Raw genomic sequence first — 22,633 nt, 5'->3', positions numbered from 1 at the left:
GGTTGCAAAATTCCGATAATTTAACTCAAATGACCTGTTTTTCCAGAAATCGCAGTTGGAAGATTCACGGATTTCCAGTTTATTTCCTTATAATTCCAGTAATCTTTCTAGAAAACCTGGGAATTTTGCAACCCTAGAATTTTGCAAGCCAGTGGGAACTGAATACCTTGGCGGGGGGGGGGCGACCATTATTCCCGCAGCCATTTTAGTGTCATTCACACTGTCATTGGTGTGACATATCCTGCCAGTGTAAAGAGAGAAAACGTGCCTTTTTCTGTGTCAGTAGGCACAAATTGTTCCTTTCCATCAGTTTGGTTTTGCCCATGACTTTTGGTTTTAACCATTGTTTTGTAATGCTAAGGTATGAATGGGAGACGTGGCTTTGCAAACTGCATATTCCAGCATCAGATCAGATGTAGCCTTACATATTATAATTATTGAACAGTTTATGTTTTTTGGGTGAGATGGTGGCATGAGTAGGGTTATTTTTGATAGGTTCTTTCCCCCCCAATGTATTTCTACAATCTTTTCTCAATCGTTTTCGCAATGAGTCCATTTTCTCATTGTACGGTTCCGGCAAATGCCAGACGGGCTGGTCCATACCCCGGGAAGATTCCTGGTCCCAGTACGTCCCTGTATTCGGGTTGAAATTTGTTAGGGTTGCACTGCACTTGATGCCCTCGTTATGACACACCGATGAAACAAGATATACGCATACATGATGACACTTTGTCATTCTGATGAGAATAATGTAACAAACATCCAGATAGCCGCAGCGAAAGGTTTTTGTAACAGAAATAATATCTTTGGACATGTTTAGGTGGTGCCACCAAGTTTCGAAACGTTTTCTTCGTACTAAACATGTTCTTGACGTCAGTGTTCCTGACATGAAAACCTTTGGTTGAAAATGTTAAATTAAAACATTTAAACCGTGGCTCTTCCCATCAGGCTAGGGAAACATATCCCACCGCTGCCACCAAATGTGATTAAGCTGACCGTTACCTCATACATAAAAAGATGTATAAAGAAAATATGGGGAATGTTCAAGTCTTTTAGGTGAATTATAGAGGAAATTCAGCAATTTCTTGGAGAACAATTGAAGTTGACAAAATGTTTCTTTTTCTTGTTAAAACCAATGTGTCTCAGCCTGTAGCTTCCATTAGTGTTTCAGTTCTTCAGGGGTCTTTTAGGTGAGAATGTAATGCAACCACACTATTTTTCCCAACAATGATATATGTATTATATTTTATTTTTGTCACATGTTACACTTTCAACTCTGAAATACCGCTTTGTACACATATGTGTCAAGAAACAGGCATTTAAGTATGAACCAAAGACACATCCATGATCATTTCAAAGAGATTCATAAATGCTTTGTTTTACAACGCTCAATCACTGGTTGGCATATGGCACAGGTGTCAAACGTACGGCCCAGAGCTCGGATCCTGCCTGCGAGGAGGTCCAATCCGGCCCACGGGTGGTTTGAGTTTTAAAAAACTATATAAATATTATTATTTTTTGGTGGGGGGGGAAACAAACTCAATATACTTTAAAATGACTAAAACCAGATCGAAACTGTGTAGAAATTATAATGGACCTACATACATAAATGTTCTTGACTGTGTCCAGCTCACTAATAATCACAGAATTTGAAAGCTAGACAATCAGGGAGCATCAAAAAGTCCCAAAATGATGGATAGAGGAGAGTTTTGAGTTTGACATCCCTGGTTGAATGAAGGTCATGATGAGATGATTATTGGAAACAGGTGTTAGTGCTGGGTTGGGGAAAAAGAAAAACCTGCACATCCAGTAGCTCCCTAGAGTTGTAGAACCCTGATATGCATAAACTGTGCATGCTGAAAAGTGTCATACATTGCTTACTATGTGCTACTGTGTATGTCTAATGGGAGGCCCGTACACATGGTGTAAGTACAGTAACACTGTTTGTTTATTTTTATTCCCCTGCGCCCAACACTAGAGGGTGCCACAAAACATCCCTGTGCTCAAAACAACCTAACTCAGAGCAGAGTATGAATATTATATAAAGAAAAGTATGTGGACACCCCCTCAAATTAGTGGATTCGGCTATATCAGCCTGACCAGTGTATAAAATCGAACACACAGCCATGCAATCTCCATAGAAGACATTGGCAGTAGAACGGCCTTACTGAAGAGCTCAGTGGCTTTCAACGTGGCACCGTCATGGGATGCCACCTTTGCAACAAGTCAGTTTGGCACATTTTTGACCTGCTAGAGCTGCCCCGGTCAACTGTAAGTGCTGTTATTGTGAAGTGGAAACGTCTAGGAGCAACAACGGCTCAGCTGCGAAGTGGCAGGCCACACAAGCTCACAGAACGGGGCCACCGATTGCTGAGGCGTGCAGCGCGTAAAAATCATCTGTCCTCGGTTGCAACACTCACTACCGAGTTCCAAACTGCCTCTGGAAGCACAAGAACTGTTCGTCGGGAGCTTCATGAAAAGGGTGGCTGAGCAGCCGCACACAAGCCTAAGATCACCATGCGCAATGCCAAGCGTCGGCCGGAGTGGTGTGAAGCGCTCGCCGCCATTGGACTCTGGAGCAGTGTAAATGTGTTCTCTGGAGTGACAAATCACACTTCATCAAATTGTGTTTGTCACATACACATGGTTAGCAGATGTTAATGCGAGTGTAGCGAAATGCTTGTGCTTCTAGTTCCAACAGTGCAGTAATATCTAACAAGTTATCTAAAAATTCCCCAACAACTACCTAATACACACAAATCTAAAGGGGTGAATGAGAATATGTAAATGTCAGTATATGGATGAGCGATGGTCGAGCGGCATAGGCAAGGTGCAATAGATGGTATAAAATACAGTATATACATGTGATATGAGTAATGTAAGATATGTAATCATTATTAAAGTGCCATTATTTAGTGCATTGTATAAAGTGGCCAGTGATTGGATCTCAATGTATGCAGCAGCCTCTCTGAGTTAGTGATTGCTGTTTAGCAGTCTGATGGCCTTGAGATAGAAGCTGTTTTTCAGTCTCTCGGTCCCAGCTTTGATGCACCTGTACTGACCTCGCCTTCTGGATGGTAGCGGGGTGAACACGCTCGGGTGGTTGATGTCCTTGATGATTTGTTTTGGCCTTCCTATGACCATCTGGCAGTCCGACGGATGAATCTGGGTTTGGTGGATGCCAGGAGCATGCTACCTGCCGTAATGCATAGTACCAAATGTGAAGGTTGGTGGAGGAGGAATAATGGTCTGGGGCTGTTTTTCCTGGTTCGGGCTAGTTCCCTTAATTTCAGGGAAGGGAAATCTTAACGCTAAAGCATATAATGACTTTCTAGACAATTCTGTGCTTCCAACTTCGTGGCAACAGTTGGCGGAAGGCCCTTTCCTGTTTTAGCATGACAATGCCCCCATGCACAAAGCAAGGTTCATATGGAAATGGTTTGTTGAGATCGGTGTGGAAGAATTTGACTGGCCTGCACAGAGCCCTGACCTCAACCCCATCAAACACCTTTGGGATGAATTGGAACGAGCCATGCCTAATCGCCCAACATCAGTGCCCAAACTCACGAATGCTCTAGTGGCTGAATGGAAGCAAGTCCCTGCAGCAATATTCCAACATCTAGTGGAAAGCCTTCCCAGAAAGAGTGGAGGCAGGTTATAGCAGCAAATCCATATTTATGATGATTTTGGAATGAGATGTTCGACGAACAGGTGTATTTATCTATGAGGTTAGGGTGAGCAATAACTTCCAGATCATTTGAAAGGTTTGAATGGAAAATGGGATACAGCTCTATATGATTGACACAATGGCCCTCACTGATAAAGGACAACAGACAAAAAAAGAACAAAACTAACAAGAATGTCAGCCAGTAGTCACTGAGATGTGGTTTTAAATCCAGTTAGTTCAGATTGATTAATTGAGACAATAGTGTAGTTGGGTTGTTCCACAAAATGACTCCATGTTGTGTTCCTTTGATATTTCAAATAGATATTGTGCACCAATATTGGATTTTAAAAGCCTATAATATTAAAAAGTACCCATCCCCTAGGGCCGATATTCCCATCAAAATCCGTCTGTTTAAACCCCCCCCCCCCCCCCCCCCCCAACCCAACCAAGGCTTAGACTTTAAATATAGACAACATGGAAAATACATTCATTCGATTTTTATATGAATGAAGAATTGCTAAAGGGCCAAAATGTGTACATGTTCCTCTGTGCACTCTGTGACATCTCAGAAGAGATTAACCCGCTTAACTGCAACATTTCTCCATGTTTTCATAAAGCCCTAGTTATTTTGTTGCTTTGACAGTCATTTCTGAAGATTCATATTTATTTTGTGATAAATTTTAAGTAGAAAAAAAAACTGTCCCTCATTTTAAGGTCCACCCTGTTACAGGAACCGAACTCTCTTTTTAAATATGATTTAAAAAAAAATTCTTAAAAGGTCCAATGCAGCCATTTTCATCTCAATATAAAATCATTTCTGGGTAACAATTGGGTACCTTACTGTGATTGTTTTCAATTAAAATGGCCAAAAAGAAACCAAAATAGCTCCTGAGCTAAATTAAATTTCTCAAGCAAGAATTTAGTTAGGACTGTCTGGAAGTGGTTTGAGAGAGGGACCTAATTTGAAAGAGCCTAATTTAACTTGAAAACTAGCTGTTATTGGCAGAGAGTAGGGCAAACTCTCTTTATTGGGCTATTAACTTGTACCACCTGGTGATGTCACCAGTTGGTTCAAAAATCCCACCCAGCCGAACAAGCTGAAATGTCTTTTCAAACAGCTTTTACACTAAAAGTGCATTATCATAATTTTCACAGTATTATTCCAACCTCATAGTGTGGAAATATTTATAAAACACAGGAAAATCTAGTTTTGAACTGCACTGGCCCCTTTAAGAACATTTAATAAATATAGTCAAATCATCGTGTAAGGCAGGTGAGCTGGTTCTACCCTTTTTGGCCATTTTCTACCCTTTTTGGACATGTTTTGTAGTGGAGAACTGAGTGCAACGAGCATAACACGTCAACCATGTTACCCATAGGTGGACAGGCTAGAAATGTTTTAACAATAAAAAAATGTTTGAAGCTTGCATTCAATTGCCTTTCCCTGTTGCACACAACAAGCTTTCGTTCCCCCTGTTCCAAGGGGTTTTATGGCTGATTTAATCCTGTTACTTTATTTGGCACTTAATAGGCATTTACTATAGTCCTCTTTTTTATTAAGTTGAACATGTGCTAATCATGACAGAATGTTACAATGAGGTGAAATAAAACTTTCACCAAATTACACTACCCAAAAGGGACTCATTTCATGTAACGACCCAGTTTTCACTCATTGGCTCGATTGAGTGGAATTTAAATGGAGTTTAAATGCACTGTGGAAGAATTACTTTTCAAATTTTTTATTTTCATTTTGGAGCAAATCCTTGTACTTTGAAAACCAAAATCAAATTTGTTTTTATTATTTTTATTGAACAAAATACACACACTCAAATTATTTTGTATACAAATCCAAAACTTCACACAACATGCTTTTGTAAGGTTTCCTTTTGTTGAAATCTGGTTGAAGCGAAGTCAGATAATCAGATTACAACCAGGTAAAGGCATCTTTGTCATGACGACATCAACAACCCTGGGATAAATGTAGACTATAGGTTATGTTGTTGAACCAACATCAGATTACAACCAGGTGCAAAAAGACATGTAATCCTTCCTTTATCAACCTGACCATGATGTCTCAAACGTTAGTTTGATGTCTTTTCAACCGATTATACCCACTGCAATCTCTTCAATTTGAATAAAAATACATAAACTAGCTCAGATCATATTAAACCTGATTTAAAGCTAATTTCCTGCAATTCTACACATTTTGCCATGGGGCAGACAGAAACATTTGCAGTTTAATAGCAAATTTCATGCTATTCTATACATTTTGCCATGAGGCTGAGAGAACATTTCCAGGGGGCCCCCAACCAACGTGTTCAATTGTTTTTGGGGGGAGGACACCCTGGAGGTTGGGGCACCAGGGCATGTGCAACAACCATCATTTGGTTGTTATCTGGTCAGATGATTTCAACTATTTAAAGACGTTAATCAGAACACACCCTGACATCAACCAGTTTTTCCCACTGGAAACCAGTTTTTCCCACTGGCTTTTCCCACTGGCAACCAGTTTTTCCCACAATTTAATATTGTTGACCTTGTTGCCCTGCCTAAAAACCTTTTGAACAAGAAATCTTACAGATTGTTTTTTGAATACACATTACCCAGAATCCATGTACCACTAGGGTCCGTTAGCACTGCATCAATTAGAAACCAGTCCTGAAGGTCTCTTGTATTATGCAAGTCTGCGTACCATTTGATCAAGTTTATATTTTATGTCTATTTAACCTTTTTGTACGTTTTTGTAAGTGTCTTTTTCTGACTGTTACAGTATGTCCATGAAATATGTTAAAGAACGTTTTGCTCAGGAGTATGGTAAGAATAAAAACCTGAATGCACAAGGACCCTTCAAAACCACAAGGCCCTGTGCCAGTTGTATTTCCTTGTCATGGATTACTGTAAAAGAAAACAAAAATGTTGATTTTCTTACCTCACCAATCACGTTTTATACCAGCCTTATTTGTGATTTCACTGCAAGTGCCTAGTACGGCAGGCCTCGCTATCGCATACATGATCAAGGACCCTCGTTTTATTTGCCCTGCGACCTCTTCCTTGACATAACTGATGCATTTGCTCAACCTATCACTTAAAAGTACAGTATGTCAAGTTGCGCTCACCCGAGGAGAAAAAGCGAGGGTGCCATGGGAACAACAAGCGAAGAAATAAAGTGGTGTTTTGGGGTAAGCACAGTTTAGGATAGTCCTTACCTCTGTTGTTTTTTTCCTCAATTACTTTCTGTTCCGAACTCCTCCTGTTTTTGTTGCGCCATATTTATCCCCTTTTCTTCGTCGTGTGTTTGTGTTTCGTGTGCTTGATGAGACCATCTATATTTTGTGTTATTCATTTTGCATTTTCCACTGGTGATTTAAAAAAAAAAAAAATTGAGTGTAATTAAATTTGATCGTGTCCAGGCATTTTCCCAGGTTCAATGTGTTTACATACTAGAAGAACATGTGCAGTACTTGTGTGTGTTTTTAATGGCATTGTTGGGGAATGTGTGCTCTGTGCCTCGATTATGAGATAGACGGAAACCTACTCTCATTTGCTTCCAATCTGGCAACCTACTTAAGTGTTTTTTGTAGAATACTGTCTTCTATCATTTTAACATACTGTAACGCCTCTGCTGTAATGGCAACCATAGAGTCTTCCTCTCCCTGTTTCTCTCTGGACTACATCCGAGAGCCCTTACAGCATGAACACAGGGAAGGAGAGATGTATGACAAGATATGTTCCAATACTCCATATGGATCCCTTTTCTTGACTCCTTCTTTTACCCTCTTATCAGCTGACCTGAAAGGTACTGGATAGTTGAGCTCCCAAGCCTATAACTCTCAACTATCTAATCCTTTTAGAATACTGGTGAGGAAGGGTAAGAAGACAAGGAAATGAAGCCGTTTCAGGAGTGTTGGGACGTGACCCAATACTAGTCTATAGTCTGTTAGCATGACCTTGTTGTCCCTCCCCCTTCCATCCTAATGCCCCTCCTTCTGTTTTCTGATTGGTCTCTTCTGCAGCTGGAGGATGACAGGCACCACCCGAGGCCCAATCAGCTGCGGAGGCTGGCCTCCTACGTCTTCTCATCATCCACGCTGGAGACGGAGCAGTACCCGCACCCCGGAGGGTCCTTCATCCAGCGGAGCCGCTCAGCCGAGAGCAGCCCCGCACACATGAACTCTTCCACACACCGACGCCATGCTCCCCTGCAGAGCCCGGGCAGCCCACGGAGCAGGCACTCGGTCCTGAACGTGTCGCGCACGCAAATCCAGCAATTGCTTGCCAAGCTCATGAATAAGAACACGAGCTGAGGGAGGGGCACTCTGCATGCCAAAATGCATTAGCGTATACTCGTTTTCACCCATTATGTACATACACAGGGACATACTCGCAGTTTGAAACCCAAAGAGCCCTATTTTGTCGGGTTGGTTAGAACACAAACACATGCACGCTTGCACACACATTATCTTTCAGACACACACAAACCCTGCTGAACTAAAACACAGTTCAAACAACTCACTTTAATGTAACTAACTTTTTTTTTTTAAGTGAATAGGAAGAGAAGAAAAGTGCTGACGGCAAAATATTTTTCGCGTAATAAACTCGTAAAAGTCGGCTCCTTGCAAAGTCAGTTGCGCGTGCAATTTGAGTAAAAAGTGGTATAAAGTATAAACTTGAGGTTTCCCCTTTCCCTCTTCATCATTTAATGGTACTGTGTGGAGGAGGAGTCACAAAACCGAGACTGTTAAGAGACTGTTCAACTTCATTGCATTCTTTTTCCATTCATGCTGAAGGCTTGAGGGATTGTCGTCGAATGCAGGTCATGTCGGCGATGCGTAGCTAAAGGAATTCAGTAACGCTTTCGGTAACACTTTGCTTAAAGGGGCAATCTGTAGATCAAATCCAATCTATTTATAAAGCCCTTCTTACATCAGCTGATATCTCAAAGTTCTGTACAGAAACCCAGCCTAAAACCCCAAACAGCAAGCAATGCAGGTGTAAAAGCACGGTGGCTAGGAAAAACTCCATAGAAAGGCCAGAACCTAGGAAGAAACCTAGAGAGGAACCAGGCTATGAGGGGTGGCCAGTCCTCTTCTGATCAAACAATAACAAGGCGGACACCCCACCACTGTTTTGGTAAACAGCTGAGGGATGGGGATGAAGAACTATTCTTGAATTCCTAGACAGAGCTATAGATGCAAGGAATGAAGATCCATGATATCAAACTTGTAGTTTTAGCCATGTTTGGATGCTGTTTAACAATGACATTGTTTACAAACAATGGAGTAAACAAGGCTTATATTTTGGCTTCTGACGGGGTACGACAGTTGAACTGAGCAATTATAAGTTATATTCTTTAAGAATCAATGGGTATATATTCAAATGGATGTACCAATCACAGTTTGCCCGTGCAGGTATAATGCATTATGATGAGGTTATAATGCAATGTAAGTCATTATAAAGGCTCATACATGCTTCTAACTAGTACTAAAGCTTTATACCTGCAAGCCACAAGTTAAGAGTTACCACACTTTCCTTAAATAATATTTCCTCGTAAGACCTATGTGCACTGTCATGATAATGACATATAGATGTCATAAGCAGTTACTGCCTCTAATGATAGCTGACTTTAAGCAGTCATAACATAAACTGTGACTTAGGTACATACTAGGCCAGCTACTTTATCAACGGTGTCATAACAATGTAGAGTCATACGTTGTCCTCGTTTATCCCAAGGCATCAGTTAGGTCATGCTCCTGACACTGTTACGAGGGTCTTGTGACAAAGCATTAGAGTTAAATTATTCCCCAGAGAAGCCATGTGATGCTAGGTTGCTACTATAAGTGCTCTGCAGTCTACACACTGATCTTGTGTAGCTTGGTCCCAGATCTGTTTGTGGAGTCTTGCCAACACTTATGATCATTGTCACGTCCATAACCATAACAATGACCATAGTTGGCAAGACAGCACAAACAGATCTGGGACCAGGCTAGTTCTTGTGGAGTTTAAACAGAAATATTTCAGCTTCTGTATGTTTATCGCACAGGGTGCTTTTCTATATGTCTTATCTTGCTTTTGGTGTACTTTTATAGAGGTGTTTTTGTCTGTCGGTTGCTTGCATATCCATGCTTTCTATGCGGTGAAATTCTGAAGCAATGGATTGGGCAGGCTTCTGAAGGGTGAGGATATTAGGTGTGGGGTTTTGCAATAGGAAAACTCCCTTTCTCTAATATTCAGTGTCGTAAAAACAAGCGTTATCGTGGTTGAGTTCAATGTACTGTATAGATGTACAATCTTAATTTGATCACCTCTTTTGTTGCCGAGAATTTAAACTTGTTATGTATTTGAGTTTTTAAAAAGGCTTTGGAATTTCAGATTTGAATGTTCTAACAGAAAAATGTATCAACCCCTACAAAAATGTCCACATAATAATGTGCATGTCCTGTTGCTGCAGGATTATTTTCATGCTATGGCAAACTGGCTCAAATTAAGATCCTACATCTGTGCTGTATTTCCGTTATGGCTACTGTGACCAGAATGGCATCTTGAACTATAGAAATTATAGACCGTATCAGTTGTCCCATACAGATAACTTTAGTGTAATTCTATATGGTTCTCTTTGGCTTGAGGTATTGCAAATGTAATAACACTTACTGTACCAGTGTCCAAATCATGTTGTTATAACATGGCATGACAGTTTATGACAAGTTACTGTTGCTACAGTAACAGGATTCGAATGGTATGATGCAAGAAATGGTGAAACCTCCTTTCATATAACTGTTCTTAATTCAGTTACGTGACATAGCATTTATTAACATGTGCTACAGTACATGACAAACTGCTCATTCCAAAATCATGTGCATTAATATGGAGTTGGTCCCCCTTTGCTGCTATAACAGCCTCCACTCTTCTGGGAAGGCTTTCCACAAGATGTTGGAACATTGCTGCTGGGACTTGCTTCCATTCAGCCACAAGAGCATTAGTGAGGTCGGGCACTGATGTTGGGCGATTAGGCCTGGCTCGCAGTCGGCTTTCCAATTCATCCCAAAGGTGATGGGTTTGAGGTCAGGGCTCTGTGCAGACCAGTCAAGTTCTTCCACACCGATCTCGACAAACCATTTCTGTAGGGACCGTTTTATGCACAGGGGCATTGTCATGTTGAAACAGGAAATAGCCTTCCCCTAACTGTTGAAAGCACAGAATCGTCTAGAATGTCATTGTATGCTGTAGCGTTAAGATTTCCCTTCACTGGAACTAAGGGGTCTAGCCCGAACCATGAAAAACAGACCCAGGCCATTATTCCTCCTCCACCAAACATTACAGTTGGCACTATGCATACAGGCAGGTAGCATTCTCCTGGCATCCACCAAACCTAGATTTGTCCGTTGGACTGCCAGATGGTGAAGTGTGATTCATCACTCCACGCGTTTCCACTGCTCCAGAGTCCAATGGCGGCGAGCTTTACACCACTCCAGCCGACGCTTGGCATTGTGCATGGTGATCTTAGGCTTGTGTGCGGCTGCTCAGCCATGGAAACCCATTTCATAAAGCTCCCGATGAACAGTTCTTGTGCTGACGTTGCTTCCAGCTTCAGATCACCCTAGTAGTTATTTCACAGTTGTCTGAAGTTCGTTTGGTCATAATGTGAAATCACGTCACCGTCTGGAATCGGTAGCAAAGCTGCTATGTGTGAATGTTGACGGAGGAAAACTTGCACGTATAAAGTTCTACCCAGAGAGACTGTGATTTTCCTGCTTGAGATAGAAGTTGCCTCTAACCACAGATCTAGGATAAGATCACCCAACCCTGAATCCTATCCTTAACCATAAGGAGGGTAGACCCTGGACCAGTGGTTAGGGTGGACTTCTGCTAAACAAGAGGAGCTGTGATGTCAGGCAGGTATTATGCAAACAGCTGTGTTTTATGAATTGAAATCTGGTTCCAAAATATTTCAGGCACTTACAGTTTAAGCTCCATAGAATGGCATCTCTGCCATTGTATTGGCTCAGCTCTTCAACTTTATCATTTAGATCATATAGATAGATAGATAATGCCAGGGTTTGGATTGCACTGGGGGGCTTTGTGTTATCTATCTTCCTGCAGAATAGCAGGAATGGCATAACCATTCATTAAATTAGCCAGAGTTAGACAAAAATGCCATTGGAATTCTGTGGGTTTTGGTGTGCATTTTTGCAGTGAAGTGAGCTACATACTGTATATCAGGATCGACTGTTGTATGTGACAGTATATTTGTGTAGATCAGTCATCAACATAGCACTTCTTTCTCCATTGTCCATTGAGTACTGTACCTCACTGTTGCACTTTATAAAGGACTTAACAGGAGAACATGGTCACTATTGGGCCCAGGTAGAAAATATTGATGCAAAAGATGAGAAACGCAATAAATAAGATATGCTAAGGGTGCTATGGGAAAAAAAATGTTACGCCATTTTGGAGAAACAAGGTTAAGAGGAAAGGAGACTCGGGAGAGTATTGGTTATTTCCACACTCATTTTATGCCACTTTCTCTCCAACGGAAAAACCAATGAGGTAACAGACCCTTAAGTGGGTAGCAGTTCTAATGTAAAGGGCATGCATTGTAGATGTAGCCAAGTGCAAATAAAATTACAGTATAGAAATTCATTGTATAGAATTACACCTCAGAGCCGTGACATCACAGGCTTCACACTGCACTGTATTCTGATTTTGTTAGACACCAAGTTTTTTTGGACGTCTTTTCAACATTTAATGAATGTTTAATGCTGATATTTTACTGATGTCTTCTTGTAATAACCATGTATCTCTTGGCTTTGTGTTCCCTGTTTTGCTGAAGCCATTGTGAAGAGGAACGATACTACTGTATTTCTGAAATGGCATAACCACATACAGCCTTCTTATTTGGTCTTCTCAATGAGTAGGATCTTATGTTTCTTTTATGATTGCTTTTGTGAATGCGCTAAAGGGCTACGCTTACAAAATATGCACCACTTTTACTTTTGCCAAGCTTTGCATTTAAGACGTTTGCATTTACTTAACGGCACTAAGAAGCAAGCAAGCATCCCTCTCTGAATGTCACCTCTGTCTCTGATTAGAAAAGATTACTGTTCCATCAGTTAATTTCCCGCTGCTTGATTGACGATTTTCTGCAAATCATCCTAGTCGTTTTGCGTGTGTAGCACCACGCAACGAGCACTACTCAGTGAATGTACTGAGAGTGGATTAGCTACTAACTCCAAACTTAATTTCGCACATATGCAAATTGTTCCTTGACATTATTGGCACTGCTATTAAAAAACATATTGTTTTTGAACTTTTTTGTCCGTTCTCGGTAAAACAAATCTCGCCATAATACGCTCAATCAGGATGTCAAACATTGTCACTGAACTCTAAAAATAACGCAGGCAATTTTGAAATTGACTTGCAGAGAAATTGTATCGTACAAGACTGTTTTCATATTTCTAACACTATTTGCATGATATATAATAAGATCAAACTCTGGCTATAAATGTATAGTAGGGTTGTTCTATGAAATGAGTGCCTTTTAAGTGCCCTTTAATATTTTTTCCTTGTCCCATCCGGCTCTAGCGACTCCTTGTGGTGGGCCGGGCGCCTGCAAGCTGACTTCGGTCGCCAGCTGGACTGTTTCCTCCAACACGTGTCAAGAAGCAGTATGGCTTGGCAGGGTCATGTTTCGGAGGACTCATGGCTCTCGACCTTCGCCTCTCCCAAGTCCGTAGGGGAGTTGCAGCGATGGGACAAAACTGTAACTACCAATTCGATATCACGAAATTGGGGGTAAAAGTAAAAAATAAAATATAACAATTATAATAATTGTGCACTAATATTGAATTCTAAAAGCCTGTTATATTCAATGAAGTACCCTTTAATATAGACCACATGGACAATTCAATAAGTCTGTTTTATAATATAAATAAAGACGTGCTAAAGTGCCAGCATTTTGAAAGGTCCCTCAAATTTTTCAGAGTTTAGGAAGATTTTAACCAACTTAACCCCCAAAATTCCCAAGTCTACACCATCATTGTAAAGCTATAGTTATGTTGATGCTTTGACAAAGTCATTTCTGAAAGATTATTATATATTTAATGTGATCAGTGATTTATGTGCCTCTGTCCCTCATTTTAAGGTCAACCCTGTTAACTGAACTCACGTTTTGATATGGTGGAACTATTCATTAGGTGAAATCAGGTTTTGTTTGACCAAGTTATACTGCTCAAAGGGCACCCAATTGGTGGAACAACCCAGTCATTTTTTTTCTGTGAGTTATATACAGTACATTACCACTGGTAAAGGGATAGTCCCAGTCGGTATGAGATAGAACGTCCCGGCCCTGCTCACCTGTGGGGAAAACAACCTGCAGTTACCCCATTGGCTCACAGCAAAAACGTGACCTTTTTCAAACACAGTTTTCTTGTCTGCTTGTTTTAGTCAATTACAAAACTACATTTAGGAAGAGTACAATATGTCTAAAGATTACTTTTCAACATTGCCTTCTTAAAAACAGAATATTGTAGGGCTTCCCTCATGCCCCTTTTCATGACGGTGCTAGCTAGCTACCGACTGCGACATTAAGCTAGCCAACACAGACTATACAGCTACAAGTAGTGAATGGAGTTACAAGCAGACTATATTTAACAAGTTAACTGTCTTACCTGTGAGGAAACGTTTTCCATACACATAGCTATGTGTAGCATACTTGGACATTTCCCACGCCAAATAGCCTGAAGCCACAGGGCTCTTCTCGCATGCTCGATTTCCCTACGTGGGAGCAATGCGAACCATAAATTGGGATTTTTTTTATCTGGTTACATGTACATTGAACAACACAGCAGCTTTTCGGCATGTTTTGTTATTTCTGTATAATTAAAAATCAACGACGAAGGAAAGAATGTTTGTTTTCACCAATTTGTGGGCGTGCAATTCCTTAATAATAATAATAATATGTGAATATTGACTCGGAGTATACTCACGGATCAAAAATGTATTTCAAGTTGCAGCGAAGAGGGACTGTGATTCGCACCTTCTTATTTGAATTGATCAGATTGCAAGTTAAACATATTCGGTTCACGTCACTGATTCATGAGCACATCTTCCATATGTTCTGCATTTCCTGTCCTATATTCTGAAAATTGACTTGTTCCACAAGGCTGGGTGTCCAACCTAGATGGCAGTATAGGTTGAGAAATCTGCTGTGAAATCCACAGGACATGGGCGAAGAAGCCATGGACTAAGAGTGATTGAAAATGCCATAGATGTGATACCTGTGTAACATGTAACATATCACATATGTAACATGCTGACCAGACCGGACGCATGCGTGAGCATCGCGAAATACATTTAGAAATCCACGTTATTCAATTATTGCACCCACACTGCTTGCGCGCGCCAACGAGCGTCTGCGACGCCAAGGGCTAAAATGGAAGTCTTTCCTATTTCTGACGCAGATCGCCCTGAAAGTCATCTCCTCATTGGTTTTTAGAGGCAGGTACCCACGTGGCATCTCCTCATTGGTTATACCCACGTGGGTGACTGAAAGACGAACTTTGTTGCCGGTTGTCGTGGTAATACAATGAAAGTTTAGATGGATCACCATATAAGTTCAAAGATGAAAAAGCCTGGAAGGAGGAGAAATGACTAGAAACAATTCGGTTGGCCGTTTTATGTGTGGATTAATTGTCGGAGTAGAGGTCCTTGTGCATTTCAGGTAAAATAACAACTCAATGTTTATATCCCAGGACAAATTAGCTAGCAACAGCAAGCTAGCTAAATAGGACAAATTAACGTTAGCTAGCAAGTGCAAGCTAGCTAGCTAAATTGCCATAAATGTTTAATGCTTTTCGACCTGTCCCCAAATTAATGTAATTGGTTCAGAGTTTGTTTTGATATTTTAACCTGCGTGTCGTGATCGCGTTTGGTGTGGGGTGGGGGGGGGGCGCACGCGCGCACAGCCGGTTTGGGTTCCGTGTAAAAGGCTTTCAAGTTGAGTTAAGATAAAACATGACTTGGTCTTGTAAACAGTTATTACTTGAATTGCAGAGTCATATTTGTCAACCATAGCCTAGAATTTGAAAGAGCGTTTTCAGTCTATAAGTCTTAGGTGTTGAATGACTTGAATATTTTATGCATCTCCATAAGGAAAATTTCCTGAAAATAAAGATGTACCGTAAAACTTCAATTAGACGCAGTCTCAAATAGCCGCCTGTCCCTTTTAATAGCTGGGCAACGGCACACATTTCAGCAAATTAAACGCTTGTTTCAAATGAACGTCGGGTCTAAATGAATTGTTTAAGGTTACCGTGAATTGTTTACAAGGTTTCATATTTTATTTGTTACATTAAATAATTCAGTAATGACTTCAAAAAAATTATGACAATCATCCATCTTTGTGGCCAGTAAGAAACTGCTAGCCGTTGGCTGCTAACAGCTGAGAACTGCTAGCTAACTGGCGAGAACAAAAACAGTCAACAACATGGAGTACAGACCCCCCGAGATTGACAGATCACCCGCTAGTGACGAAAAGTAAGAACTGCCGGAAATGAACAGTCAAATAGGATAATAATTATTCTGTCAAGGGAAAAGTTTTATTTTTATAATTTAAATAGAGGCATTTTAAGACAAAAGAAACTTGACAGTGTGTAAATGATAACACATTAGTGCAGGAAATGAAAAAATAACTAGGGTATCATTAACATTTTGAAGCTGAGCCATTTGCTTCTGCTCTGCTGCACAGTACATATCATGGTGTCAGAAGTGCTTCAACCTCATCAAATATAAGACAATAAAATTGTTTGAGTCTACAGGAGAGATTACTTTACTGAAAATAATGTTCCTTGAGTTTAGAGTGACGAAAAGTAGCTAGTTTAACAGCTAACTGCTCTCTGTCTCGTCATTGAGCAGAACAGCAAGCAGAGGCTTTGCTATTGACAAAGCACATGTGTAACGGATGTGAAATGGCTAGCTAGTTAGCGGTGGTGCGCGCTAATAGCGTTTCAATCGGTTACGTCACTCGCTTTGAGACCTTGAAGTAGTGGTTCCCCTTGCTCTGCAAGGGCCGCGGCTTTTGTGGAGCGATGGGTACCGATGCTTCGTGGGTGACTGTTGTTGATGTGTGCAGAGCTCCCTGGTTCACGCCCGGGTAGGGGCGAGGGGACGTACTAAAGTTAAACTGTTACACATGCACAGAGCCGCATGCACGGAGTCGTATGCACAGGCATTCAGAGTGCATGCACAGATCGCATGCAGCAGCTCAGGGAGCGAGTGACAGAAAGACGAGCAGCTAATGGACACTAACGGAGGAGGTTATTTCTGATTTGGGGTTTGGTTAGGGCCTGAAATTTGGCAGAAACAACCAGGCCTGGGTAGTGTTTGGGCTTAAAATGGGTTTAGGTTTACAAAATGTATGCCCGTGCAGGGCTCTAATGTAGGCACATAAATGCCTGGTCTATTACTTGAAGTTGTACGGTACATAGTTTTTCATCTGACCAGATTTAAAAAGTGGATATCCGTCCATATTTTTTGAAAAACAGGGTATAGTGCATTATGTGATTGATTGCATTTGTAGAGATAGATGTTATGAATTTGTTCAATGAAGTTGCAATGACCAATTTGGATAATCTATTAAGTTTCTGTATGTTTTTTTATTTTATTTGGTGTCCCTCAAAAAACACTCATCTCCATTTCAGTACATTCACATGCACAACCTAAAGAAATGGACACATTTCTGTCAAAATGTTGTAAATGAATAAGCATTCATCTTCACATTTGGAGACACTGGCCTATTCATTGTCTGTGTTTGTCAGCTCTTGAAAATACTTAAAAAAATACTTAAAAATAAAAACAGAGGGCTCATGAGATAGTAGAAGGTACTGTATGATATAATTGTCAAAGAAAGAAATAGTGAGTATAACTGCAGTATTTGTCAAGTGTGATCCATGACTGTCTTTTAGATGTATGATACACTGTATATACATGTCTAAGCATTTTTTTGTATCACAATACAATTGTACAGTCTGCTTGTAATATTTACAGGTAAAAAGCATGTATTTTAAACTTTTTGGATATCAACAAAACTTATGTACATACAGTATATACATACAACTCAATAAATATTCCATTCCCAATGGGCAAAACTGGTTGAAATGATGTATTTTTAACATTAAAACTGGTTGAAAAGACGTAATTTTAACCAGTTTGACTACTGAGTTCTCAAGTAATCTGGAGTAGCATGCAAGATAGTTGGTTTTAGTGTGTATATATTACAGTACTGTGTGTTAAATCTTTATGAAGATTGAAACACTTGAAAATCACAAGATATTGGACTGTGTATCTAAAAGGGAAAACTCTTCAAAGCATTTTTGTGCCTTTTCTAAAAATGTATGTAATCTAGACAATCTTTAAAAGCCCGTGTATAACCAAAAAAACATTCAATTGTTTGGGGGGAAAATGCTGTCCCTCGTTTCGTTCTTTATGAAGTTATCTTAGATATGTTCACATTACACAATCTTGGGTGTTTTCACAGTTTTGTCCCCATTTACATCATGTGACACGAGCCATATCTTCCTAAATAGTTGTGGTTTTATATTTTTTGCCTTGACCATATTTCCAGCATGCCTCTTGTTCCAAGTGCAAAAGTAATTATTTAATTGCATCTTTTGTAGGTGATCATGTCTCTGACTGAGCACAATGGCCTATATCAGCCCTGTCAAGACTTCAGGACCAAGGGCCAGATGGACGAGAAGGAGCATTTCCACATCCTTCCCCAGCTCCAGGTCAAGAGGGCCGACTTCCTCACTGTCATGCTGACCGGCACCCTTCCTCAGCGGCGAACCTTCCCAGCAGCTCTGTCGGCAGAGAACGAGGTCCAGGAGCCCCAGGGCCCGCGGGACGATGATGTGACCAAGAGTGAGTCGAACAGCGAGGCCAGCCAAAAAAGCACAGAGCGGAGCCAGGATGGGGCCCCTGATACCCTCATGGCCGGCCCCCGGGAACCTGCCTCGGCCGCAGATGCTGACCCTGACTTGGAGGACGGCTCCAAGACCCTGGTTCTGTTCTCGCCGGGGGATCCCCGGAAGTCTCCATCCACTGGGGGAGAACACTTCCTGCTCGAGGTTGACTTCGGGACACCGTCTGCCTCTACCCCTAGGAACGATATGCCTCTGGTGGGTGCGGGCAGCCAGCCAGAGCTCTCCTTCACACTGAGGTCGGACTTGAGGCCATCCACCCCTATCGCCCCCGCATCTCCCCCCTTCACCAAAGTTGAGCTCACCTTTGTCCACATCTCCGAGACTTCCCACTTTAACATCATGTCTTCCAGAGGTCAGACCGCAAAGGAGAGCAGCGACCACTGCGACCTCTCAGCCGTTACCCAGGAGGCCTCACCATGGGAAGGAGACGCCCGTGAACAGACCGGACATGTCGAACAGGGTGAGGAATCCCAGAGTCCTTCCAGAGAGCCCCAAGCCCATTCTATCCCAGACGTGACCCTGGAGAATGGTGTCACGCGCACCAAACCGGACGACCGCCCACCGCTGGTCTTCATCAAGTCTTTGGAGCCTGTCCCGGAAGCCATGTCGCCCATTCTGGAACACAAAACTCTCTCTGCAGATCCCAACAAGGGGCCATTGTTTACCGAAGGTATTGCCAACGCTGAACTACCGCATACCACCCTCAGGCCGAGGATCAAAAGCCGCATCCCGGTTCTACTGTCTGAAGAGGACACAGGCTCGGAGCGTTCAGCCTCGCTCTCTGCCCGGGCGCGACTACGGAAGAGAGCCCGGAAACTGGACCTGGCACGCCTGGTGGTGCAGAAGCAGCAGGGCCGCTGGATGAGGCTGCCCTCGGGGACATCCTCCTCGCTGTCCTCCGGTGACGGGAGGGCCTCCGAGACGCTCTCCACTACCGGCTCGGAGGAAGACACCCATGCCTCGGACGAGTCTCTGGCCAGAAGGAGGTCCTGTCTGAAGGCCAGGGCAGGGGCTGGAGGAGACCAGGGCCAGACGGAGTGGCACAGCAGGATCCCCAGGCCTGTCACCCCCATCAAGAGGCCCTCAGGGCGGCTGCTGGCCGCCGTGTCCTCTCCTCTTGCTCTGCCAGGATCGGGCATTTGTAGAGATGCATCCACCTTTGGTAATGGGTAGGTAGTCTTCACAACATCATGTTTGCAAACATAACATTCTAACATTGTATGGCTCATTGGTTACAATAGTAAATGAAAAGACCCTTGATTGTTTTACTATAATTTATGAGAACTATTTTTTGCGGTGCCAAATATCAAGAGTTTAGCCATTGCCATTTCTGTCAAAGATGGTCTGATTTCTGTCGTTCATGTTACTGTAAAGTTTTATGATTTTTGTGAAAACACTTGAAAATGATGACTTATCAAAGGTTTCCGAGGGGAAGGATTAACTCTTATTCCACATATTCTCATTTCAGGCTCCAAGTTCAGAAAATAGGACTAAGCACTCTCCCAACCCAGAGGCGGTCTAAACCTCTGCAGACCGGCTCCTCTTCTTCCTCCTGTCCAAGGCCCTGTCCTGTCCCCGCCCAGCCCTGCGGCAGCCCCCGAATGCCCCTGCGCTGCGTTTTCGTGACCCAACGCAGCCTAAGCACCTCCCACTGCAGGACAGACAGCCCCTCCCCCCAGCGTCTCCATCCAACTAGACAGTCCCTCTCTGTCCGGCCCACAACTGCCCCTCCCCTCCAGCCCAGGGCTAATACTACTACTACTACTACTACCACCATAAAACGGGCCAACTCACAGGACCCCTTTACCCAGGTGTCCACCGCTATGCCTGCCAGAATCCGAGCCAAATCCACGGGCCCTGCCAAAGCGAAACAAAGCACAGGGGACAAGATGGCTGCCGCGAGATAGTAAACAGATTCACTGGGAAGAAACGCATATGCTTCTCTGTTGTCCTCAGAAAGACTCAAAGCTTCAAAAAGCTCCAGCCCGGACCCAAATTAAGACTGATGCGGTTTCCCATTGTTTTTTATCTTTCAATTACCTTCTTTGAGCCAAACCATGTACCTCTACTAACTAGACCATGACAACAACTTTTACAAGAGGAACCATACGGAACTATCTTCATGAGCTTCCAGTTAAATAGTCAATGTCACAATGAGCGATGCTACCATGGTGCTATGTGTACGCTGTCCACTGGTGCATTGTATACATTTTCCTTTTGTTTCTGAGGTTTGTGGATTTAGCATCCTATATGCAAGAAATTCATTTGAACAAAGTCGGTCATCATGACCCCTTTGCAAGCCAAGTTGTAATCTTTCTCAACTCACAAACTTCTCACACCTATATACTAAGTTATCATCGACAATATCCTGCTCACTTTATATTGCATGGTATAGATATCACAAACACTTTTGATAAGTTGACTAATGTTAAGGAAATGTACGAAACTGTCAATCTTCCAATGGTCTGACGCGATATCCAATTCTGATAGGATACAAAGGCCAAAATCATTCCCAACTCTGATCAGATGTGTTAAAAGGTTGGATTATGGGGTAGATTACTGCCAATATTAAGAGAATGCAGAAGTAATATTGCTGGCCTCCTTGTTAGTGTGTGACAATGGGCATGCTTTATATCATTCCATTTTTTGGGTGTTAGATTATATTTATGTTCAGAAGAAGTGTATATAATATGACAATTTCTTGAAAAATACATTTTTATTTTTTATCTTGCGAAAACAACCTGTATATTTTGTCTTTCCTCTTCTGTTGAACAATGCTGGCCTGTTTTTTTTCTCTTTTTTTTCGCATGACACAAAAAGCGTTAACTTTGAGCGATAGATACCTGCCTTTTTAATGTTCTGACAATGAAATGATTGGTGGATCATTGGAACCCATGTTTTGTGTTTGTATTAGGCAAATGAAACCTACAGTTGCAGGGCACTGAGATAAAGTTAAATAATGGTCATGTGGAATGACTATCTCCGGTTTGATTTCTACACTGTTTGCCAGATATAACCATCGCCCCTAGAAAGGACTACTCCTTGTTTTCATCCTCTCCTTCTAATCAGGGACTTTATTCACCTGGTGACACCAGGTGAGTGCAATTAAGTACCAGGTAGAAGAAAAAAGGGTTTCGGCCCTCTAGGACTGGAACTGGACCATCCTGGGCAACCTAGTAGGTCTGAAAGGTTCCTTATCAGGGTGAACTGACATTTTAGCAGGCTTGTAACTGCACGTGCATGTAGCACATGGCAAGTCGAACGTCGAACTCTTCGTTGAGACAATGCTGAAACATCAATCCATGGGAGAGTAAGTGGCACATTTTCATTTGGGTCGAAATCAAAAGGAAAGAAAAGTTATCTTGCAAAATCAGCAGGCTATGGTGACACAAATACGCTAATAAGTGCCGTCTTTATTTTATTACTTGTCGTTAATGCTGTCTTGGTGTGCTTTGGCGTGGTTTTATTAAGTCACACAAAAGTATTACATTGCGTGAAGTTGAAAATGCATTATGTCATTACTAAATGTGCAATATGATATATTTTAACATTTTTTGAGAAATTACACATTTGATTAATAAAATATTTAATTAGTCGTCTTCCTTAAACGAAGGGGATGATGACGCAAACTTTGCAAGAGGGAGGAAATCTGATTTGATAGATACAAACAGCGAGGCCTGGCATGGTTTAATTCAGGATTGGTTGGTCCCCCACGGGACGGTTGAGCTAACGTAGGCTAATGTGATTAGCATGAGGTTGTAAGTTACAAGAACATTTCCCAGGACATGGACATATCTGATATTGGCAGAAAGATTAACAAGAATTTAAGCTAACTGCACTGTCCAATTTACAGTAGCTATTACATAGTTTGAGGAGAGTGCACAGTTATGAACTTAAAGTTATTACTAAATCAATTAGGCACATTTGGGCAGTCTTGATACGAAAACTTTTACAGAAATTGGATCAGTCTAAAACATTGCACATACACTGC

General features: G+C 41.8%; 1 protein-coding gene across 1 annotated transcript in view; it reads left to right on the top strand.

Annotated features, from left to right (window-relative positions):
- Positions 1-20,549, top strand: part of LOC120032765 (tau-tubulin kinase 1-like) — a 43,772-nt gene extending 23,223 nt beyond the window's left edge. The window contains exons 14-16 of the mRNA XM_038978948.1: positions 7,681-7,902; positions 18,337-19,811; positions 20,111-20,549. Coding sequence (XP_038834876.1) covers positions 7,681-7,902; positions 18,337-19,811; positions 20,111-20,549 — 2,136 coding nt within the window. The remainder of the gene's footprint in view (positions 1-7,680; positions 7,903-18,336; positions 19,812-20,110) is intronic.
- Positions 20,550-22,633: the final 2,084 nt, after the last annotated feature.

The sequence above is a fragment of the Salvelinus namaycush genome, chromosome 39 (assembly GCF_016432855.1).
Source record: "Salvelinus namaycush isolate Seneca chromosome 39, SaNama_1.0, whole genome shotgun sequence".
Taxonomy (NCBI): domain Eukaryota; kingdom Metazoa; phylum Chordata; class Actinopteri; order Salmoniformes; family Salmonidae; genus Salvelinus; species Salvelinus namaycush.
Note: the sequence above shows the minus strand (reverse complement) of the source record. Positions and strands in the feature narration are given on the sequence as shown.